The following is a 24,723-nucleotide window of genomic DNA, read 5'->3' as shown; positions in this document are numbered from 1 at the left end:
TTTCACAATCAGCGAGGATCACTTCGCATTCTATATGATATTGTTCAGAGTTTTAGCGTATTTAAGTTTCATTTTTGTTTTAAAACAGTTATAAAACAGATCCAACAGATAATAATGAAAAATATTTTAAATTCGTTTCAATATTTGTCATTACAGATGGTTTAAATTGTCGTATGTGCTTTTGGATTATTTATATTTTTAAGCAATCTCACGGTATTTATAGCTTTTAGCCTATTCTATTACAACGTCATTTATTTAGCTCCCTTTTCTTGAGCAGCAAGGTGACCAACCAAGGTGAGACCTTTGTTGATACTTGTGCTATGTCGTAGCTACCAATAATAATAATAATAATAAAGAAAAAGAAATACAATTAGAACTGATCTTGTTCACATCAATGCACGTAATTATGCAGTTATAACCACGGCTCAAGTCACAGAAATGTAAGCGTAAGACTTCATAACCCAAACATATTTTATTGGAACCTTCAAAATAAAACAGTACAGCAGATATACAGACATAAATATGATAATACTTTTTCAAAAATCACCTTCTTCTAAGTCAGTACTAGTCATTGGCTACCTCGTATGCACAGTGTCATCAATAAAAAAAATAAAAACACTCGGGTTCCAAAATCTGAATCCACATATCTGGAACCTCCAAAAACATTTCAAGTGGTCTATTAAACAATATTCAAGTGATTCTAGAAAAGGCTATTGCAAATGTGTTCGTTACAATTATCACAACAATAACAGCACTACGGCTGGTTATATGCATATAAAAGTCCAGAGCACGAACTAGTCCTAATACAAAAGTGTGTCAAACAAATCAGAAGTACACACAGAGACACTGTAGATACACAACATGACAAAGAAAAAAGGACCAGCCTGGTCACAACAAAGGTCACGACAGTCATGCCACAACGAGAACCATCATGCTGTTACATTTTGGAAATGAACAGTGCAAGTCAACACAGCATGAGCCAGAGTTCCAACAGCAGCTTCTGTATCTTCAGAACAAGTCCAAAGCACTTGCAGGCAACTCTTCTGGACAGAAAAGGCTTTTGTATTGTTCTAACAGGCATTATGTGTTGACAGGCATTAACTATCATTAATGCTTTGGTAAGATACATAGAAGTGACATCTACCGATACATAAAAAAAAAACATCATGAAAACAAGAACAATAAAAAAGCTCTCTTGGTTATCTCCCTGTATTCTTCAGATTGTGCATTTGCAGAGTGGTTTCAAATATTAATCCGGCGTGTCCACAAACAACGTTATTGACCTCGTAAAATGAGGCAGTAAATAGAAAATAAAAGTCAGCCTCAGGGTTTGTTGAAAAATCTGTGGTAAAACCCTGAGAAATGCAGGCAAATAACCAGAAAGGCCTGTATTTCATAAGCTGGAAATTTGGTAGGTTACACCTGGCAGCAGAGGAAAGTGATGGTGTTCCCGTCCAGAGGATGGCGGTCGGCAGTGGAGTCACAGTCTTTCTGAAATGTGCACCTTATTCTTCAGGCTACTGAGGCGACTTGGTCACAGTTGCTGGTGTAGTCTACGTCTGGTCGGTCGGCCCGCTTCCTGGACCAGCAGGGGAGTGAGAGGAGCGAGAGGATGAGCGCACCCAGCAGCACGCAGCTGCCGCTGAAGTAGAACGCCAAGTCGTACGACTGCGTCCAGTCGAAGAACCACCCTGCGCAGAGATAAGGAAGGAGACGGTCGGAAACAAGTCGTTTTCAACAACGGTGATGACGTCCCTTCTCAAAGCTTCTTCAACTCTAACTGCCTCATCCTGAGCGGACCTCTTTCAAGTCGACATGCCAAGAAACCTCCAACATGAGTGAACTTTCACTAGCTAGATGAACCATTTTGTCAACTGAAACCCACCAGTTGATCCATGAAACTAGTCAATTCTAAACCATTAGATTCAACTAGATTTAAAGCACAATATCTTAGGTTTATCGGATAATGACTGGTGAGATGTTCCACGGTTTCCTGAGGGGAAAATGTGGGCTGGAATTGTGACCTATGGATCAACCACAATCTGTCTCAACCTAATCGGACTGGAGCTCTGTCAGCCATGAGAGACTTGAAGTGAAGCTGCTTCCTCTCTTCTAAGAAGGGAGCCAATGAACATGGTTTAGATGAAACATGGTCAGCTTCAGGGTTTTCTAGCCGAACATGTTGAACCTGGTTAGTGGCAGTGTTGTAGTCTCGAATAGTGATGGCTAGATGAGGTTTCATGTAAAATGTAAAACCTCACATTGTTTATAAACCAAGAGCGCCATCCAGTGGCCTATTTTTTATTATTAGGACACATTTTCATCAACCCTGCAACACTGTTTCATGAAACTAGTCTAAACCACCAAAGCCGTGACTGAGTCGAGACTGAGACCAGAGCAAACAGAGACCAAATCCAAGTCCAAGACTTTGAGGGCCTGAGTCAAGACCAAGACCAATGAGTGAAACAAGATCAAGACCAAACTGAATACAGGACAAACTACTCATGTGTTCCAGTAACAGCATTTCAGCTGTTGATTTATTTTAAAAAGATGACTACCGTTGCTTTCGCAGTACGAAATAATGGTCTAGGTCTCCACTGGGTCTTGGACTGGGTCTCTCTCTCTGTTTATCAGGTCTCTGTTACAGATAAATGCCCTGATCCAGGACCATCTCCTGCGATGGAGAGAAAGGTATATGGCAGAAACTCAATGAGATGAGAAGGTTTGGGGATCAATCTACCATAGAAATCACCAGGTTTACCCTGCACTCTCTCAGAGCTGAAGAGGCTTTGAAAAGTGAAATCTGGCGGCTGCTCCAGAAACCATGAAATGGCCTCACACTATCAACATCTAAAACAAAGCCAACCTACCAACAACAGGAGGTCCCAGCATGATGCCAAAGCCCCCAAAGAACATGAGGACGCCGTGGGCTTGAGTCAGTTTCTCCAAACCCACTATTCTGGTGGTGATGTATGAGGTGAGGGACCAGTTCCCAGAGAAGAATCCCAGGACGACAGAGAGGATCTGCAGTCCCACGTAGGTCTTGGTGATGGGGATGAAGAGCAGTGAGATGGCAGCAGCAAACATTGTGAAGGCGTATAGGTAGATGCTGTTGATCCACTTGATGTCCACCAGCATGCCCAGGACCAGTTTGCCCACACATGTTGCAATGGCACTGATGGAGACCAGAGGAATGATGCTGACCTCCTCTATGAGTCCTTCGCTTTGTGCCACGTCTTCGATGAACAGCACAGGCGGGAAAGCTCCCAGGCTGAAGAGGAAGATGGCGATGCAGAACGCCACCATGGCTTGGTTTTGCAGGATCTCACAAATCGACTGCACATATTTGGAATAGGCCTGCTTCTTCTTCTTGATAATCTTCATGATGCCCAGCCCGGTCAGGAGGTTGCCTGCCTTTTTCTCAGTCTGGAGCGTTAGGTCTTTTCCATCAATACTGATCAGCAGCTCCTTGACTGTCAAGCTTTTGTCTGGTGTCGTCACTGTGGAACCAGTCGTGACCTTCAGGTCATCCAGCTGAGGCTTCTCCAAAAGCTGCTTCTCAGTGTTGCGTTCAAGAGCCGCTCTCTGTTTGAGGTAGTAGCTGGGCACGATGAGGGGTCTCATGAAGCCAGCGCAGGCAATGAGGTTCAGCGACACCGCGCCGATGATCAACAGGCAGCCGTCCAAGCCGTAGTGGAGGATCAGCGTGGTCTGCCCCGTGGCGTAGATGAACGTGCCCACGCTGGTGCCTGGAGGACACGTTCAGCATGGATACACCAGTCAGGTGAAGGTCATTTCAGCCCCAAAACATTCTATATAGCCAATGAACACATTTGAGAAAGCATCATCCAAAGATACAATATAGGTATGGGAACATTTATCAGCCCAAAACTCATTGCTACAGACTACTGTCAGGATCCTCTGTATCGGACACATTTACTGAGTCACTATGCATTTTAGTTAAGATGATTCTTGTTGGATTGCTTGATTGGATTATGTAAAATATAAATACAATTATTTGCCATTACAGAAAAAACGGTTAATTCAATAATATGAAAATTACAGTTTTCATAAAACACTACGAAATACAAAAACTACGACTACTAAAAAACTACTATCACTACTACTTCTACTACTTGTACTTGTGACACGACTCTTTATTGACAACATGATTCATTCATATTCATTGAGTAATGAGCAAAATACATTTTGAGACTGTAGAAATGAATATGAATAAAATGCATTCCAATAATAATAATAATAATTATTATTTTTAATGATTAACTATAACTGTAACTATTGCTGCAATAATTTCTTTTGCTTCAAAGTTGTGCACATGGGATTCGATGTCTCCAAAAAATACGACATAATTAAACAAAAGTTGCTAATGGCTTTTCTTTTTTAATAAGCCATACAATGCTGATCAAACCTAAGATGTGTCACAATTCTATAGTTCATCATTGCAATTGTTGTCGATGTCAGTAGAGGGCACTGAAAGCGAATTCACAATTTTTTGGTTCGACAGTGAAATTCATTTGAACTACAAAATGTTTTTGAAGGCAATTCAGGGAGGCGTTCTACCTTTCTGCCTCCCTACAATAGCAGCCGTGGCGTGTTACCAGTGGCGGTGTCAGTCTATGGGTCTACTCTGCCTGGACTCCTCCACACATGTTTACCTGAGCTTCAAGTCTCCCAGCAGCGCATACATGAAAGAAGTGAGCATGGAGAACTGGTGTACACCCAGAGAGCTCGGGGCTGCAGTACCTGTGGTGACAATGCCGAGGGCAAGGCCGCGTCTCTTGTCAAAGTACTGACAGGTGATTGTCAACGTGGCGGCATAGACCAGACCGCAGCCCAGACCTGTGTGTGAGAGAGAGAGGGAGAGAGAGAGAGAGAGTGGACCATTAGATCAGGACCAAAGAAGCCTTTCATCTCCAACACAACAGCAATGTGTACTCAGCTTTTCACTGTTGTTCCAGAAGAGACACAAATAGTGACACTCTCAAGCTAATACATTTGGCTAGCATGATTTGTTGTGCTAATATGTTATATATAACACATTGTTATGATATTTCGTTCACTTTCATCCTTCAGTTTTCACTCATGTTTTGCTGCAAGATAATATACGACTCAGATAAGCTACTTTTCTAATATATACTTTTACTTTTCATTTAAAGATTGTCAATATAAATAATAATTATTAGAAAATATTTTTAAGTGGCAAATATTGTAGCCACAGATCAAAGGTGAAATGAGTAAATATGATATAAACGCACATTACTATGAGTTTTATGAGCTTAATGTGCCATGAGGGATAAGAAGCACTGTTAATCTGGGGGAAGAGAAACAGACACAAAAATAGTCACTTGTGGACTAGTCACTGGCATAAGCTGCGTATGAGCTGATGAAGAGGCCAACATGTCTGACTGCAGTGTTGTAAATTGTAATAAAAAAACAGAAAGAAAACATGTGTAAGTGCTGTCAAGATTTGCATCATGTCAAATGAAATTTATATTTGAATCTTACATGCCCAGACATGCGGTGGGAAATGAATGTGTCCTTTGATGTAACCTGTGTGAAATGGTCCCCTAAAGGTCGCATTGAGAGACTCATGAACCCCTGGTTGACTAGTGTTGCAGCCCTGTCTTGTGGTTCTGCTGTGACGTCATGAGGGCCTCTCCAGCACAGGAGCATGTGGCCCCCTGGTCACACTTCGGCCGAACATTTGCTCTAGTATGAGTGTCAGGTTAATGACTTAGCGCTAGAAGACAAAGCTGCGATGGAACCTATCTATGTAACTATCAGGTCTTGTTGTTGTGTTTTGAAACAAGTTTGATTTGGTCAAAGGGAAGCAGGTGGTTGTCTCTAAAATACTGCTGCGCTGTAAACAAGTGGCACGTGCCAGTGGAGTCTCTCCATCGTCTAAAAATAATCATCTTCAAATATGCATGTCCGCTGCCTCTGCAAAAAGGCGGCGTGGCGGTAAGAAGGGGCTCCGGCATCAGCACGGTCGAGCTGTCAGCTAATGTAGGACAACAGGTGGTGGTCGCTCTGCTGCGGCTGCTGGGCAATAAAGGGTCACATGCGTGATTCAGCCAGAGCCATTATGTTATGTCAACATCTGCGAGGAGTGCACACTCAGGTGCTGAAGCTTACGTCTGTCTGTGACGTGTCATTCATTAACTGGGCGCTTACGCAACACTCTGACCGGACGACACATGCAGAACCTCAGGATAAGAAGCTTTGGTCAGTCATGTGACCGCAGCCAGACTTTCCCACACTGACAAGTTCACTTTCCTTGACAAGAACTCACCAACCACGATGCCGTAGGAGAAGATGAGAAACTGGACGTTGGGCGCGAAGGCACTGAGCATCAGACCACCGGCCACCATCACGCCGCTGAAGACGGTGACGGGACGAGCGCCAAAGTTGTCCACGCAGGCACTGCACACCGGGCCTGAGCACACAGAACATGAAGGGTTAAAACAGGCTTTTTATTTCTCATCACTATGACGTTCAGAGAATTGTTCCACTCTGCTCTCGGCTCCTGCACTGGCTCCCTGATGTGGCATGAGTCAGACACCATGTGACGGCTACAGTTTCCCTCCCTCCAACCAGGGAAGACCCGAGAAATCTGCATCGCTGCAGTCGCCTGACTGTCGAGCTCACACACGTGCCCAGAAGTGGACCACCGCCCCGGGACATACTGTATCTGTCACAGTCCCTAACTCCTCAGAATGTCAGCTTTCCGGATTGAAATTACAATCCAGAGAGGAGTGTGTGAGGAGGAGCTGACCACATGACACTTCACACATGGTTCAGTCACTTCAGTCAAACACTTCATTCCTCATAGATGTTGCAGTTGTATCTCAGAATTATTTGTTTTATTGTGGATTAAAAAGAATACAACCACCATACGATTGATGTTTTTTGTGATAATAACTGACATATTACAATTAATTATTAATATAATTAACTTCCTGTTCCCTGGGATCAGACTTTGATCTTAGGTCTTAGTATCTAAGGTGTAAAGGTGAGTCATGTTTGGAAAATCTCCTCCAGCTTGATGGATTTATCTGAGACACTTCCGCCTGCCAACATAAAAGCATCCAGTTCACATCAGCACTTTCCTATCAGAGGCGTGACGCTTCATGTCTGCAGATGACGTGTGGATATTATCACACAATACTGGCTGAACAACAGCGGCGTCTATAATTTTGGGCGGCAGTAAGAGATGCAGTGATGCCCCAGGTACAGTCAGACTGAGAAAAGGTCACCATGTAATAAATGTTTTTTATTTACTTATGGCTCTACTATAATGAACGACATACATTATTTTATTTAAAGTAAATATAGATTGGCATATTAAATGAGGGGGAAAGTCAATGGAAGGTTTAAAAAAATTGAAAAAAATAAATAAATAAAATAATAATAATAATAATGAATTTGACACATTAGACAATTCAGGAAGAAGGTGGATCAAAGAAAATTAATTATTAATTAATACAAGAAAATATATTAAAATATATTTTTTTCATTCATTTATAATTGGAAGACAATTTTATGAAATATCACTAAAAATTATATTTTACATTAAATATGGGAGAAGAGCAGTAAACAGAGGAAAGACTGTATTTGAACAATAAAATAACAGACGAAAATATAAAAATCATAACAGGAAATAACCTGAATATTTGTCATCATAAATCAGAAATAATAATGTTTGGTTTTTTTGTTAAGTCAAGAAAACACTGCAACTCTGAGTGATGGGACGGTCCTTACAAGTAAATAAAGAATGAATAAATGCATTTAAATCACAATAAAAACAGGACTGCTCCGACTACAACATCATTGTGTAAACAAAGCGGAATAGAAGATGTATGTACGTATGTGTTCTAACAAAAGAACACAGGAGTGACTTTCGCCATCCAGTCCGGCTCTGGTCTACAGGTGAGGCGCTCAGGTACTCACTGGCGATGAGGCCCACGCCGGCCACGAGGGAGCCCACCCAGGCAGTCATGCCCTTGCTCTCCTGGAAGGCATGCAGCCACTCAGGGTAGAGGACCCCCATCGACTGAGGGGACCCATAAGCCAGGAGCTGGGCCACGAAAGAGGCCACGACGATGGCCCATCCCCAGCCTCCGTCCAGAGCTTTGGTGGACATGCTGAGGTCTTCTACGGCTGGACGGATCCCTGCAGGTCACAAAGCAACAGCATAAGTTGGACGGGAAAGTCAAGCATCATGGGGCGAATCAGAACCTTGCAGCTCTGGGTGAAGGTGGTGGCAGGCAGGTGACCTGGAGGTAGCCCTGAACACACTCACTCACCCCAGACCAGCTGGCCTTTTTGTTGCTCCCACCAAAACCACACCTCCGAGGAGGAGAATACACGAGTGCCCCATCCCCCCCGACGTCGCGACACCCCCCACCTACAGCTTATCACCCAAGTTTTTTGGAGCACTTCCATGGATTATCATTGCGCATGTCTATCCGCATCAAGCACTGCAGCAGAATTAACCCTTGCGGCTTCACCGGGTCACAAACAAAAGTTGCTTCAGGGAACGTCAACATCAGACACGCATGACAGAGAGATGGTGGCAGCGCTCACCTCCGCGTCAAAAGGCTCCACAGGCGCCTGCGTGGATGAGACTCGGCAGCAACTTTCCATCCAGGATGAAGCTTCTGCTCAAAGCTGCTCGGACGGATGTCAACAGCACATCGCGGCGGGGCCTGTCTTCGCTTGAGAGTCTCCCTCGGCTGCCCTCCGCATCAACAATACCAGGGGAAGCAGCACAAGACCGCTAACTAACCGGCGACGAAACCGGTTCAAAGCTGTTTCTGCTGGTCCAGAAGCAGCAGGAGCGCAGCTGCTGGAGGAAGGGGAGCGTCCGAGCGCGCGCCAGGAGCGCACCGCGCGTACACGCGCACGCGCTCCGAGACACTAACACGCACACACACACGCCACGACGTCTTATACCGCAATAAATAAATCAATAATTTAACAAATGAGACGAATGCATTCGACCGATCGATCAAAATTCGTATTCTAAAACGCGATTAAACTCCAAATTCGATCGGCCACTCACCTCACAAGACAATAAACAAAACAAAAACGCATTAATTGATTTCATTCACCAGCCACTTGCAATAAAATGAGCTAAACCCTCGAGTCATTTTTAAAAATCAGCGCTGACACAGAGGAAAATTAAAATGAACTTCAGACCTCTCTAATTCAGTGCATCCGCAGTCCATTATAAACAGTCCACACCATCCCTCAAAGGTGTTGATCCATATCAGAATAAATCATATACCCCTCAAAATAAAGAAATAAATAAAGGGGCACTGAAACAACTCCAATTGTTTGTCAATTCCACCTGATGCTGCGCAAGTGAAACTCGTGGAAACACAGGGGATTAGCGTAAAGGCGTAAAGTTCCGCTTTTACTTTGCGTATGGTTCTGAATCCAGACTTCCATGGGATCATAATTTTCAGTTATATTAATCATTTTTTATGGTATTTCGTTCCTCTATTTATTGAATCAAGATTTACAACTGCAATATTTCAATTCAGTTGAGACCTAACATGCGTTCTTTATGTGCTCCTTTTATTTGATTTTATTTTTCAGCAGTGTATATTTATTATGAATAATGTTTTTTTTTCTTGGAAAAATCCTATAATATCAATTCGTTTCCAGTAACAAAACTAATAATAGGTTTTTCATCATTTTTATAGATGAATTTTATCAAACATTTTTATGCTTTAATGCAGTAATGGACAGATTTGTGTTTTATAAATAAGTACAGTGAATTGGAGAGAAAAAACAAAACGTACTTTGCTTCATGTGTGAGGTATCCGGGGTGCAGGAGGTGTAATAGAAACCTGAAATATTGCTTGAGCCTGAACCTCATGATAAAGAAGTGTTTTCCACCATGTCAGCATGCACATTTCAGAATCACCTAGAGAGGGACTTCATTTCAGTCATGCTTGGATGATTTTTCTCTCCAATACATTAATGCTGCCATTATCCTACTGTTCCAGCTGGGGAGTCGGGGTCATCTGTGTGGGATGGGGGGGTCAGAGGTCGGGGGTTGGCTTGCTCCAGGAACAGTGTATTGTTGCCACCGGTCCAGTTTGAGCCAGTTTAAACAGCAGCCCAGTTCCCCCGCAGGCAGCCCCGTCCTCCTGCTGGTTGGAAACATCAAGGAAAATATCCAAGATTACTTTTAACAATGGCAGCTAGCTGTTTTAGGACACCTGACTCCGGCGTGACAGATTAGCGTAGCGGGAGCTGCCTCCTCTTTACCTTTTCAGATACATGAGGGTGTTGAACAGCGCGTTTTGTTTTATCAAACAGCAGTAAACGTAATCGCAAATTAAACACTTTCATTTGCCTGTACCGTATTAACCTTTTGACTGGTCGCAGTGATTTTTGGGGTTGTGGAAGTTGAAAGACAAAGATGAGGCCAGTCGCTTCACTGTATGAGCAGCTTTCGCACCACACTCTGCACTTTGACTAGTAATGATGCTGGAAGTCACCGAGGTTATATCAAACACAGCTCATCACCGCCTGCCCTCAGAATGGCCAGAGGACCGGGTGGTTGTGGTTTTACACCAGCAAGACGTCGCAGCATCACAAAGAAAGTCGATCATGTGACTGCAGGTCAGTAACCTGAGAAATCAAGTGAAGCTGAGGAGAGGAGGGATTTAAAGAGAAAAGGAATGGAAGCAGGGTGGGAATGAAAGGGGGGATGAGGAGCGCTGTGGGGGGGTCAAAGGTCACGCTGCTTTTCTCATTTGACATCCCTAAAAGTTACACCGATACTTTGATTTTTCTTTTCCCAGAGCCCTGTTGCAGCGCCAGGAGGGTCTTACGGAGAAGATTTAGGCTCTGTAATCCCCTCCGCTCTGAAACAGGCTCACAGCAGCCCTGATAATTGTGCTGGCGTTACACCGCAGACCAGTTCCAGCCGGATACGGTGCACGTGGGGGAGCAGGTCTGCAGGAGTGAACGACACTGGAGCACCATCTGATGAACAGCGGTGGTGCCGGATTTCTCCTAGTCACATATGGAGAGGAGAGACACCTGATACCTGCGTAAATCACAGCGAACCTGTCCACACAATCATGAATATATAAGGTCAGATTACCAATGACTTGAAGAGCAAAGAGAGACACAGACACAATGCAAGCTTTACCACGCATTAACACCAAGTGGTATACACAGAGCAACAGTATGTGAGAAAGCTGCAGCAGTAGAATGAAGTAGTTGCAGTAATGGGGAGTCGGTACCTCATTATTAAGTTATTAAGGTGCAGTAACAGTAATAGTACTTGCAGTCGCACAGTGAAGTGTGGGAAAATAATGATTTTGGACTGAGCACTATTTGTTTTGTTAACGTCAACAAAGCATTTCAGTAGCCATTTGTCACTCCTCTGTTGAAAAAAGGTGCCACACCACAGCAGCAATAAAAGAGGTGGTGGTGAGAGAGTGATAGTAAAGGAAGAGGCGAAAATAGTAATCAAAAAAAGTTCGATGGTGGCCGTAAAGGAAGGTCACCGAGTTTGACAAATGAGGCTGACATGACAAAGATTTCTCCTCCATCTTGGTCTTGCTCAGAATGTTTAACAGCAGAAAGGGCTTACATTGTTGCACTGCATTATGGGACGAAAAGTTTTTTTTTTCTTCAAAACTTACATATGTTGCATCTGGTCGATATGAGGTGTATAAACAGTTTCGATTCTGAATTAAGAGATTAAATACAACATAATCTTATACATATTAGGTCATCTGTATTGGACAATAGAATGGAAGAAATTTGACGTAGGAGTTTGGAGATGTTGGTGGCAACTTCAGAGTCCTAAATATAAATAAGGTTATCATTTGTGATTTGTATTTAAGCAACATCAGTTGGCAGCATTATGTCAGTGGTTGAGGTAGTACTATCTGCTAGCGTGGAAACATATTCATAGTGAGTCAGTCATTGTGGTGAAGGCTGAAGTAAAGAATGTTATGTCATCCAACAGTAGCAATAGTTGGAGGAACAAAACTGTATCCGAAACAAAAATAAATCACATCAATAAGGTCTAATTCAAGTTCGACCACCCTTGCTTCCCTCCCAGCCCCCTCCACAGAGCAGAGCCGCACCGGCCAGCTGGCTTCTCTCCGAAGGTGCGACACATGAAGCCAGCCTGCAGTTTGGATAAATGTGTTTCGGTGTGGCCGCCCGGGGTTACAGCGCAGCAAAGGGCCAAGGTCAGTCAAACAGCCAGCACGGCGGCCCGAGCCGCCAGTGCAGATTCCTACTGGGATTAGTTCAGGTTGCTGAGGGGAGAACACAGACACACAGAGGGAAAACAGGCATCTCAGTGTAGGGTCGTGTTTTGATTGAGAGTGAAGGTGCTGAAGGTCTTCCTCGAACGTCAGCAGAATACTGCTCTCCCACAACGGCTCGGATTATATGATGGGAAAACACTGATCTCAAACCAGCTACGACTGGTTCAAACCAGGAACAAACCTGTGATATGAAAATAAAACACTGGCGTGAGATCAAGCATCAATGGGGTTAAAGGGTGGAGGTCACATGACTGGCTTGTGTAACAGCAGGTCAGCGTGAGTGAGTTCAATAATCAGACTGGAAGGCGTTTTTTCCATAGGAAGGGAATAAAGATGAGGATTTTAATTCACCACGTCTCATGTCCCAGACGGAGGCAGAGGTTGAAGGAGTCAGCAAAAATAGTGACCAGCAATCTACGAGTAGTGAAATCTATATGCCATAGACGTCAGATAATGTAGGTGAAGAGAGCAGACCGCATATATTTACATCATCATGTATAAACATCATCAGCAAGAACGCAAACCTCACTACTTAATAGTTAGAGGTGCCAAGCAAAACACACAATTGTGTTCAATTCACCTTGACACATTGCATTATCAATGTGTTTCTCTATCGGCAAAAAAGAAGAGGAGCGCAGAAACAAGGGTGTCGTCTGAAGATCTTTTAATCATACATAGAAATTTAGTTCAACAGTACCATTCCTTTAGAATGTTTGAGCAGTACATATACTTAGTGTAAAGAGCATAAGGTGTTTTTTTCCATCTATTTTTCGATGAGGATGAGAGAAGCGTTCAGAAATACACCAGAGAAGAGCAAAGAGACTGAGTACATGACTAAGTTGTAACACCTCAGACTACGATTTCAACACCTCGGTAGGCGACATTGATGCGTGGTCGATGCACCACCGCTTCTCCTCACACACTTTATCAGACGAGCAGCGAAGCTATCAGTGTTTTCAGAAAATAAAAAAGAAAACAGTGGCGCAATCTGCTCGATCAATGCTCGGAGCTAAAACCCCTCAGCATTCTTTGTCGCATTCTTCACTCGCCGTTACTCTTCCGGTTGAATGGCTGGCGGCCTCTGACACATGGGGGCGTGAGGCGATCTGGAGTCGAGGACGTTACTGCAATCGAGTGTCGTATTATAGGCAAGAACATAAATGATCCATTCGCTTCTCTCTCCGTACATCCATGAGCTGATCCAAACATCCAACTTAGCAGAAAACACCACCATAAAACAAACTATATGTGCTGTTTGTGCTATTTCACAAGCGCTGCGATTCCAACCAGCTAAAGTCCAGAGACAAATGAACATGTACGAGACGTAATGTGGAACAGAAAGTTGGCCTACAAATCCCAGAAGCGCGTATTTTTCAGTTCATTCTTCTTCAAGAATCATTAAGTAACGCCACATGTGGAATCGGCGGGCCACCATCTCCACTGAGGTTGATTTTTTCTTCTCCTTTGAAACCTTTCGAGCTGCTTCTTGGTGGAGTTGGTAAAGAGTAAGAAACTTCCAGAGCTGTTAATGACGGAAGCTGCGGTAGCGTCGTGGCATCAGTGGGCGCCCATGCGCGGAGACGGAGACTGTGTGTGACACGTTAAGGCTGTGAAGAAGGCGGCTGTGCTGCTGTCGCGTGATGCGACATAGCTGCCGGCGAGGACATGGACTGGACCATGGGCTGGGCCGGTGGGGGGAGCGGCGGCTGAGGCTGTTGGGCCCCTGAGTGTGTGTTGGGAGATGGAGGAGGAGTCGGACGCTTAAATTTGTCGGGACTGGTGCTTCTTCTGGGAGAAGGCCTCTGTTGGAGAGACATAGTGGCAACTGTAAACATGTATCAGGCCCACACACACACACACACACACACACACACAATAGGTACCTCTGTGAGGTGCATGGATTTAAGTCACACAATCTTGACAAGAACTTCAACAACGACGAGGACATCCACTTCCTTAAGGTCATTGCTTACTCTAATGAGAGCCTTTTGACAAGTAGGACTCTCGCATTCATTCATCATGGAGTCAAGAGTTAGCACAGCAAATGCAATTCAAATCAGATGTTTCTAAACACAATCGGTGTAGCTAACTCGGAAATTCAAGAGCACGACAGGTGTTTTAATCCCTCTAATCATAGGGGATGTGGGCTGTTCCCTAAATATTGATGAAGCTGACTTGTTCCAATAAAGTACAGTTGATCATCCTCAGGCCTTCTTCAAGGCTGATCTCTGCACGTGTCCATCTTCATGAGGGCCAGTTTTGCTTCGCTGCTGTTGCCTCATTTGTCTGCAGCACTAAGTAAACAGCACAAGAATGAAAGAGAGCCTGAGAGGTCCTTTACTTCAACAAACAAAACAGAAGGAACTGCCGGGTTACTGTGACCCGGATAGGATGGAGGAGTTGCCGCCATGTGCTGAGTCATGTTTTTCTTCTGTGATTTGGCAGGTCACAGAGGTTTACACGATCTTGCCATTGGCACCCTCATATCAGTGTTTAGCATTTAATGCATTGTTTTATGTCCCTTCAGACAGTATTGCAGTGATAAGAAAATCTGGAGCTCAAAAGGAGGACATGGCATGTGCACATAAATAATGGCATCAATATAATTTCAATTAAAAGCAACTTTATTTGCAGCAAGTTCATGGGGATGTTATTGAGGAGACCCATCGCTCCAGTCATCTGGATAATTGGCTCAAGGACGCACTCAGACTCATGACCTCAAGCTGATGTGCTCATCATGTCTTAATATATAGAGAAAAAAAACCCAGAGATAACGGAGTCATACAGTTCCATGTCACTGAATCCCTAGGCCAGACATCAAAAGGTTTCACCCTGAATGTACAATACAGCTATCAATTAAAATATTTTGTTACAAAACCACCAGGTAAAATAAAGGTGAGTGGCAGTCGACTAAGAGCTTTTTCCCCACACACTGATAGGTTTATGTTGTCCGTAAAATGGGCGCAAACAAGTCTAGCCTCTCTATTCATTTGTCTAGATGTGTCCTCAGACTTCACCACAGTATGTGTGGATTTTAGCAACTCCATAACAACAATGAAACAGCTGTTTTTAAGGGAATAACGCAATGAAGCCTCCACCTGCCCAAATGTTTTGAAACTGTTATTAAATCTTGCATTTTTGAGACAGATAATGAATTTAGAGCATGTGACCGTGACTACAATCTAATAATCTCACCAAGAGTATCAAATACAGCTGTATTCACTCGACCTTAGATTCTACAATAAAAAAAATGAAAAACAAAAATGAAAAAACTATCAATTTATGAGGCACACCTTTTAAGTTTGCAGACACAGACACACAAATAATCACGGCCTTCAGTCGACATAATGTCCTTGAAAGAGACCGTGGGAGTGGGAGTCAGATGCGTGAGTGTTTGAAACGTACCGCTACAGCGTGAGAGGAACTTCCGTGGACGTGCAGGGCGGGCGTGTTGTAGTGAGAGATGGCGGCTCTGGACAGCGTTGCTGGCGGGGTGAAGCCAACTGTGTGGCTCCCATATGAAAGACCTGACACATCAATAAAAACAGAGACGCTGTGACAAGGGACTCTACCAATCTACCTTCCTATCCTCGTACAGCATAGTTTACGGTTGAGTATTAACTCCACTTCCATGGTCATGAAAAACAGGATGGATTAGTATTAACACAATGATAAACACAGTACCAGCGTGTCATCATATTACCCTGAGTAACAATCACGGGCACTAATCAGCAGGCGAGGCTGCCATGTGGAACAGTTTCCTTTCAGAGTTGTAATAAACTTCAATCTGTTACATAACTATAAAATCTTTATGGTGTTCCAGATTCAATGACCGAGTGTCAGCAGTCTGTGCTTGTGGGTCATTAGGCTCAGTGACAACTGATTTTCACACAAAGATTTCAGCAATACTGCAACCTACTCTTCAATGTAAAGCACCATGTTAAGAAAGCTGTACCCACCAGGTGAAATGGGGCGGCTGGAACTGGGGGAGGGGGTGTAGGGAATGGGGCTGGACACCGTCCGTGCTCGCAAACCCTGCGCAGACATCTCGTTGAAGTACCTAAAACCAATTCATCAAATGAAAATGAAAATTCGGTGTGAGAAAAATCATTAAAATAAAATATCCATGCAGTACAAAGTGTAACACCAAATAGAGAATTACAATGTACAGAATTGTGACAAACACAAAAATCAAAAAGGGAATACTACAGCAACCATTTTAGCTTTAGATCTTTAATGCGCTAAATAACTGCTCAACCCTATTTTAGTGAGACTACAGATGTTCCATCAAGATATTATTCACTCTGATATGAAGGATCCAACATATAAGTGCGATAAGATTAAGCAGGTTTTATTATTTTATAATGATATGTTGACCTGGGACTCCCTTAATAAATAAAATGCAACGGGGTAAAACTGATATTCAAAACTGTTATGCAAAGAAAATGTGATTAAAAATGACAATAAACATGAGACATTTAAACCATGTTGGATTTTCATTAGTTATCAGTTAGTTATCAGAAGAGGGAAAAACAACAAATGACGCAGCACAATATCAGATATTAATGTAATTAACTATAAGGAAAACAAAAGGGGAAACTATCTTAACATGTTAACCTAAGCAAAACTTCTAAATTTAATGTTTTTAGTTTAAACATCTTGAATACATATCCTGTGCTAAGACACCTTAGCCCAGTAAGACTGCTATAACATTACATAATATACACGTTCATATCCTTAACCCTTTATCCCAGATCTTATATAATATTTTACTATTTCTGTAACAGTTTGATAAGAGTTGTTATTGCCTGTGAGCATTAATCTACGACAACTTTCAAATCTACTGAACCCCACAACGTGTTGAGTAACGGTATAGATAAAAGTCATAATATTTACAATGAAGTGCATTTTACATACTAGAAGGGAGAATATTCATAAGCCCAGACTCATTTAGGTGCAACAATACAATTATACCATTCAAACAAAAATCTAAACATCTACTATTTTAAAATCTTTAGTCCTCATTTGAATATTATTGTCTTTGATATCAATGCATACTTTCGCCACTTGTAACCACAAACCCGCACCTCTCATCGTCCATCTCCAGACTGGATTCACTCTCTGACAGCTGTCTGCACAGAGCTTCCCGGCGTTCCATTTCTCTCTGGAGTTTTCTCTGCAGCCGGATGTTTTCCTCCCTCATGTGTCGCTCCTCTTCTATGTACTGGGCGCGCTTCTCTGTGTCTGTGGATTCACAAGGACAATTAAACATGTACCAACAACATCAACATCAGCTCTTCAAATTCAAATGACTTGTCACGAAAACTCTGCAAGCAGGTTCTCAAATACTGTACATACTTCAGGAGTCTGCTTGTTTGGGTTAAGAGCCCCCTCTAGTGGTAAAACATGGAATGATAACGTGTCCTTCAATTTCGGATATCGCATCTAAAACGGTTTACACGTTGCAAGTTGTTCGGAGTAACCATTACAGAAAGTAAATAAACATGTGTTAAATATGTTTTTGTTTCAGCAAACTTGACGTTCCATAGGTTTTGATCCTGTGTCTGTTCTTGGAAGCCGAAAGCAGATGACAAAACAATCAAACAAAAAGCTTCATGTAATTCCCCTACTTCTCATCATAACTGTTGTATGACACGGGAGAAAAGAAAATGCTTGCCTGTCCTCAAGCACAGCCAAAAGCAAATATCTCAAAATCTACCATTTTATTGTATCACACTTCAACACCAGCCACATGGTAACATAGGTCTCAGGTGTAAGAGTCTCTTCATCCAATACAGGATCCAGTACTTTATGAAAATTTAATATTAGGTCTAAATAGATAAAACTAAGATAAACATTTGACGGGATAGAAAAAGCAACTGTTTTGAATCTTTCATGAAGGCATATAAAAGACTACTTACATCATTATGATCATGCATAATCAATAAAACAGATATTGTCGAGGGAACAATACAATCAGTCCAAGAAGAGTTGCTGCTCCAGTATGACATGAATGATCCTGAACAACCAGAGGTGCTGCATTGCGACGGGAATTATATTTGACAACTCAATTATCATACACAAGAGTCGCCCTCAGGCTCATTTTATTGGAGGCAAATGTTGCAGTGGCTGGAAAAACGACGTCTGCCACAGTGGCTAATGTGGCCTGACAGAGGGGAAGTTCCATAACTGAAAGAGGATGACATGGAATAAGAACACTCATCCTTTGTCAGAACACAGACGGTTACTTCTCTTTTCCTGCACTTTAAAACACATTTTCAAGACAGGCGTGGGCAAATCTTGGTCAACCTCAATGGGCAGTTTTCTTAATACTTTCTTTGCTTGCGCAACGTGAAGTTTTTTAAAGGCATGCGTTTACTTGAAGCTACAGTATCTATACATGCTATTTTTGTGGACAAGAACTGGAAAACAGGTCAGATAAGAGGCAGTTGAAAACCAATTATGATGCATCTTGCACAATTACATGAGGAACCTGTTTGAATGGTCTAATCATTCCACCCATTATCATTGAGCACTTGTCTGTTTGGATCGTTTGACAAAAGCCACTTACGCTGCAGTTCGGTTGTGCGCAGGCTTTTTTTAAGTCTCTCCACCTCGTTCTTCAGGAAACGGATATGCCGCATCATGTTCTCTGGCGAGTCAATCTCCATGGAGACATCTCTTGGTGAAGGAGGGGCGGACACTGGTTGGTCCAACTTCTCCTGCAGGATTCTAGATGAATGAAACCAACCAGACAGGCATTACAAAGGAGCAAGAAAGATGCGATCAGTACAAGAGAACAATTCCAAACCATAGACCTGATTAAAGAAAATAACAGCAGGTATTCCAAGTCAGATACAAGTCATTCAGAGCACCAAGAACAGCAGCATATGCACAAGTACTGACAGGAATAATCGCTAGTCACTCCTGTCAGTTCCAGCGATCACATTACGATGATATTGTTCTGACGGCAGAAAACGAAAGTGTTAGGCAAACACATTCAGCCTGATTCTTGCAGTGATGAATTTTAATGTGAGAAGCAGACAACTGCCCTCCCACACCTGCAGAAACAAACGCTGCTACTGCTATTGTACCACGACTGTGTCTCACTTACATGGGTAATAAATTAAGATTGACAATAAGCAATGTCACATTGAATTACGAGTTGGCTTATTCAATGGTCTGCATTTCAAAGACATCTACTGTATACTTTACTAAACACAATATGATTTTACTAAAAGAAAACCACCGGAATGACAAGTTCATACCTTTTCTCTGCCTCTAGTTTATCCATCCGCTTCCACAGTCTGTTGACGAGGGCTTCTTGTTCCTGTTCTAAAGTGTTTTCAAGGTCAATCTTCTCCCGTCTCAACTGCAGAGAGAAACCAAATGTTAGATAAAGGATCCTTGAAGCTCAAAACATTCACACGATCTCGCACAATAGACACACTCAGAGACAGCAACTTGGCAACTTGGCATGAGGCAGACCAATGTAACTACTGAAACTTTGAGTTGAAATAAGGACTGAAAACTAATGAAAATGGTGGATTGCATCTAAAAACAAGTTATACTGTTAAACAAGTTATACAAGTGTCCGACTTGAGAAATTTTGAGAGATGACCTATGGTGCATTCAATCAGTGGATTTGGAGGTCAAACTTTAAATAATTAAACCCATTGGATTAAGTCCTGATGTCACTGTATACTGAACTTTATATTTAAATAACAAAAAAGATGTATACCTCACTCAACGCAATATACACATGTATGCTCACGTTTACAGTTACGATAAGGGGTAGCGATTTCAAAATACTTTCAACAGTACAATTCTCACACCTGTTCCAAGGTAAGTTGCTTCGAGATGGTTTCATTCTCCATCTTCTTGATCTTCTTCATAAGCTTGTTGACCTGGAACTCCTGCTCCTGCTCGAGGTGCTGCTCCAACTCGGCCTTCTCATGCTGGAGCTGGAGTGAGGAGAGGAAAAGGTCGTGGCGTGGAAAAAAAAGGGAAGTGGAGAAAATGAGAGGGATGAGGAGACTTGTGATGAGTCACGATCAAACTATTTGATGACAAAACAGAACATGGACTTGCTTCAGCTCACCATATTTAGACTGAAATCAGACATTTAGACAAAAACAGGAAGCACTCGTTCCAACTTTACACATGTTTAGTTCAGTATCTGGAGGAATTAACTGCATGTAGATGGTGTGCAACCAAAATAACCACCTTTGGCAGCGAACCAGTCAGGAGGACGGGTGCGGCTCAGCTTTGATCCAGAGAAGGAGGGTGGAGAGGTGGATTATATAAGTGATTACTCATTATGTGCAAAGCTAAAAACAACATTCATTGGGAAATGGCTTGGGAGATGAAAGTTATCTCTATTACGCTTGAAACATCTTGGAATAATTAAATTTGTGAATAAAATTCTGCAGGAAATGCCGATGAACAACAGACTGGATGAGACTCATTTAGAGTCAGTATAAGAATTAAAGCATCAGCGAATGTATCATAAATTTCAGGGAAGTGGTAATGGAGCTCGCGCAAGTGGCAGGAGACTGTGAAACAACACACACAGATCAAACAAATGCAGAGCCAGTCATCTTCTAAACATTAACGTTCGTAAGCAAGCAGGGAGCTGAAACTCGATTAAAAGAAACTGATTAAAACCAACAGCGGCTTTTGAAGCCGTTACTCACTTGCATGAGTTTTCTCGACAGTTCATTGGTGAGAAATTCCTCCTCCTTCTCATAGTTTACTGCCAATGTCTCCTTTTCCTTCTGAAGGGCCTGGATCTTCTTAAACAAGGTGTTGCTGATAAATTCCTCCTCCTGTTCTGCCCTTGCTTGCTGCAGGATTGACAAAAAGGGAAATAATATAATGGTTAATAAAGCGGACGAGAAGGATCTTCCGAACACAGAAGTAAAGTCCTGAAACATGCATCCACATGCAGCCATAAACAAACGACTGAAAATGACCCTCGGAGAGGTTATGCCGTCATAAATTAGTTGTCATCTGCATGATAAACCACTGAAAAGGAAGCATGAGCATGGTGTTATCTCTAGCAGATACACAGAAGAAATCTCTATTTTCTGCAAATCAAGAACATGACACCATTTGCATTCTCATTCACCATTTCATTTGAACCTCCTTTCTAAGGTTTCCTAAGCCAGTGAAGTGAAGCAGAAAACCGCTTTAGAGCTACCACATATAGGAAAATGTGACAACATAAACATATTTCAGTAACTGGCAATAAATCAGAAGCAGCCAAGGATGGCTATTAATTCCCCTCAAGCAACTCCTAATGACTAATAAAAGAGCTCAGCCAAATGACTTCGCTATCTTATTTCAATTGCTAGTGTCGCTTGTTGCTGCAACCTCTGCTCAAAACCAAAAGAATCATATCATGGAAACAAGTGGCAATGATTGCTCTCAGAAGACAGGAAGTGCAAGTAAAGAGGGTATAAGGCAATCTTTGACTGGCTCGGGGGCGTTTCCAGGACTCATTCTGCTTCTCATTTCAATTTTTTTAATACGCAAAACCAAAAAGATAAACAAATGTCAGTTCATCAAATGAAGACTACATATTATGTGGTTGGAAGAGAACGTTATATATTAGTCTTCACAGCTTAATCAGTCATTGAAATGACACAGCTCTTAAGACTACCGATTCTAATGGAGGATGGGCCGTTTGAACATAGAGCAATTATCGGAAACTTTGAGGGATTCACTTAAGAAAGAGATGCCGATTGACAAGTACACCCCACCCACCGTTATCTTCCCTATGCATGCTGGAAATCTGTCCCTTTAAGAACAGACAAGAACGACAACAAGAATCTGCTTTTTTTTATGGTTTAATGTCATCAAATGTACAAGCGTTAAAAGTTGCAGCGATTCGTCGGCATAGTGGACGATAAACAACTGATTAGTCACCAACTGCTGAGGCTCAGAGACAACTACTCAACTATTCAAACCACATTTTGAGCAATTAAAACGGCAAGTTTTAAGACTATACTATTTACAACATGACAATCAGCCAAGTTGCACGTTCTTCAACCAGTGCACATCATACGTTCACTAATCATAAAGGTAGTGGTGACTAGTTGACTGACAATGTGGTTGTGATTTACATGACTATTCACTAATATTACACAAGTCTGTGTGTTCTCCAACCTGCACACATCGTAGCCGACAGTTGACTAATCGTTGATATAGTCGGTGACTAGTCTTAGATGCTAGTTGTAGCTCTACTCACTTGAAACTGCAGTTTATGAACTCTGTCAACAGCTCGTGCAAAGACTTCTTTCCCATGCTGATTCGATCAAATGAGTCATGTTAAAGTTTAAGTTGAGGCTGTGACTTTGCCCCTTGGAGCAAAGACTTGCTAAACAATGACCAGATCCCACCCGTGACGTACACGGATCAACCAAAAAAAAAATAAATCTGCAGCAGAGAACTGTGCCAAACATTTCCTAATGACTCCGGTGATATTGCGGTAATGGGTGGAGGAGAGTGAAAGACAACGAGGAGAAACGGAGCTATGTTTGGGCTAATCGTACAGCTCCTATTACGCCCTGCTGTACGAATGCCCTTCCGAGCAGCGGTCCAAAACACCCCAAGCCCGTGTGCTGACCCGATTACAGCTACACCGTGATAGACGGTGGTGTTTATCAGCATGGAACAACCATATGGGTGCACCCTCGCATGGTCCCAGAGGCGGGCAGCATGGACCACCTGCCAACACATGAGCCTGGCACACAACGAGCTCGGCTAAGTTTGGCCTGCATATCTCTCATCTAAGCACAAGCTCGATTTCACATTTTATGAGCCTGATTAAGCAAACACGAAGAAATATGACGCATCGATCCGTGCAAGTTATTTATTTCATGTCTCTACTCCAGGTGGCCCATACGTGCCCCCGTGTATTTTGACAAGTTTCCCACCAACGTACCATAGATTGTCTTGCTTTTTGTGACAAGATACACAAATATATACAGCAGCGAAGGCGATAAAGCAAAGCGGTGGATGTCATCACCACCTTTAGCCACCGTGCTACAATAGCAAATGCTAGTATTGGCCTAGCTCATAGTAAAGCCGTCTTCTTGTCCATGTATTCCGCTTTAATATCGCTACGAGACATATTTAAAGTCGGGGACAGTTGCTTCTGTCGACTGCCTGACTCCAAGTAAAACTCCACTCCAAGTAAAAAGCGCTGTTAGCATTGTAGCATGCTACGTTACTTACAATGGTGACGCTAGCCTTGCGGAGGTCCCGGTTCTCCTCCTGCAGGGCTTTGCACTTGAGTTTGAACGTCTCAAGCTCGATTTTTAGAACTTTGTTCTCCTGCTGCAGTGAGGCCAGGCGGTTTGTCAGCTCCTCCAGGCGGAACTGTGAGATGACGATGCTCGGTTTCCCCGAATTAGACGCAGAGGTCGACATCGGTACCGCTGAGCTGCTCCCCGCTCCGTCAGTGTCGCTCTCGCTCGCGCTGTCCGCCATGACTGTGCGTCTGACTCGCAGCTGCACACTGAGCCGCTGTACGGCCGCGTCAGCTCACTCTCGAGCATAGCGCCACCGACGGGAGGTCTCCGGCATAGCACTGTGTCCTGAGTTTGATCCGGGGGATTTAGTCAAGAATGATTCTGACTCCAGGAAAAGAGGTTTACTCCTCAAATCGACTGTAAAAAGTGCCTGATTGATGATGATATGATCGTTACATTTATTTTGCAATTTCAGGTCAAATTAAATTTTATTAATATACTTTTATTGTTCATTTACATGAACAACACATTGAAAGTAGGTTTGTCCCCAAAATCTACTGTACAATGTGTTGAAACATGTGACAGATATTACCTTCTTCAATGATGATATAACAGCAGTTTTGAAAGAACTATTAATTGTAGGTCAAAGTTCACAACACTAAAATGTACATGCAATTAGAATTGCACAATGAAGAGGTTTAAATATAAAATGTGTCCAGACTCCGGATGTGACAGATACTACCTTCTTCTGTGACATGCTTATTTCCATTAATGTATGTTTAACGCTACATCTTTGACCCAACCTTATCCTGAGTAATCCCTTTCAATCATATATTGCCAATTAAAATAGACATTTGATATATTTCTTTAAAATAAAAATATCAACATGATGTGGCCTAAATTAAACAGCTATTCATTTCAAAACCTGAAAACCTGAATTATATTTCAGCTGTGGCCTGGCAGGCATCTCTGCCAAACCGGCCCCTGCTGCCGTAATGTTCTGTCAGTAGTCCAAATTTTACTGTCCCAAAAATCATAAAAATATGAACTGAACACCATGAGATCATTTTTAAGCTCACTCCATACAAAGGCCTCAATTGGAATTTTTTTTTTTCCCCCCTTTTTTAAGAGGC

The 24,723-nt window shown here is 42.6% G+C and overlaps 2 protein-coding genes across 2 annotated transcripts; both read right to left on the bottom strand.

Annotated features, from left to right (window-relative positions):
- Window positions 1-457: 457 nt before the first annotated feature.
- LOC128764927 (monocarboxylate transporter 9-like) lies at window positions 458-8,849 on the bottom strand. The gene is made up of 6 exons (XM_053875214.1): window positions 8,608-8,849; window positions 7,972-8,193; window positions 6,314-6,457; window positions 4,765-4,860; window positions 2,871-3,749; window positions 458-1,691 (listed from the first exon to the last, which is right to left on the bottom strand). The coding sequence occupies exons 2-6, from the start codon at window positions 8,162-8,164 to the stop codon at window positions 1,513-1,515; spliced, it is 1,491 nt and encodes a 496-aa protein (XP_053731189.1). The 5' UTR covers window positions 8,165-8,193; window positions 8,608-8,849; the 3' UTR covers window positions 458-1,512.
- Window positions 8,850-12,796: 3,947 nt separating this feature from the next.
- LOC128764783 (coiled-coil domain-containing protein 6-like) lies at window positions 12,797-23,841 on the bottom strand. The gene is made up of 9 exons (XM_053874916.1): window positions 23,574-23,841; window positions 21,029-21,178; window positions 20,168-20,296; window positions 19,601-19,704; window positions 18,904-19,064; window positions 17,420-17,576; window positions 16,292-16,392; window positions 15,738-15,859; window positions 12,797-14,134 (listed from the first exon to the last, which is right to left on the bottom strand). The coding sequence occupies exons 1-9, from the start codon at window positions 23,826-23,828 to the stop codon at window positions 13,934-13,936; spliced, it is 1,380 nt and encodes a 459-aa protein (XP_053730891.1). The 5' UTR covers window positions 23,829-23,841; the 3' UTR covers window positions 12,797-13,933.
- Between the last annotated feature and the right edge of the window lie 882 nt (window positions 23,842-24,723).

This window comes from Synchiropus splendidus, chromosome 9 (assembly GCF_027744825.2).
Source record: "Synchiropus splendidus isolate RoL2022-P1 chromosome 9, RoL_Sspl_1.0, whole genome shotgun sequence".
NCBI lineage: Eukaryota > Metazoa > Chordata > Actinopteri > Syngnathiformes > Callionymidae > Synchiropus > Synchiropus splendidus.
The sequence above is the reverse complement of the archived record's forward strand: the minus strand, read 5'-3'. Positions and strand labels throughout refer to the sequence as shown.

Bases quoted from the DNA above. Each gene is read 5' to 3' on its own strand.
- LOC128764927 (XM_053875214.1), bottom strand. From the start codon at position 8,164: ATGTCCACCAAAGCTCTGGACGGAGGCTGGGGATGGGCCATCGTCGTG. The intron at 4,861-6,313 runs GTGAGTTCTTGT...TCTCACACACAG, and splicing joins CTCCTACGGCATCGTGGTTG to GTCTGGGCTGCGGTCTGGTC. The intron at 1,692-2,870 runs GTAGGTTGGCTT...ATCTCTGCGCAG, and splicing joins GCTGGGACCTCCTGTTGTTG to GGTGGTTCTTCGACTGGACG.
- LOC128764783 (XM_053874916.1), bottom strand. From the start codon at position 23,828: ATGGCGGACAGCGCGAGCGAGAGCGACACTGACGGAGCGGGGAGCAGC. The intron at 17,577-18,903 runs GTAAGTGGCTTT...GTGAATCCACAG, and splicing joins GCGCACAACCGAACTGCAGC to ACACAGAGAAGCGCGCCCAG. The intron at 16,393-17,419 runs GTGCGGGTTTGT...AATTGGTTTTAG, and splicing joins CTGGAGATGGACGATGAGAG to GTACTTCAACGAGATGTCTG.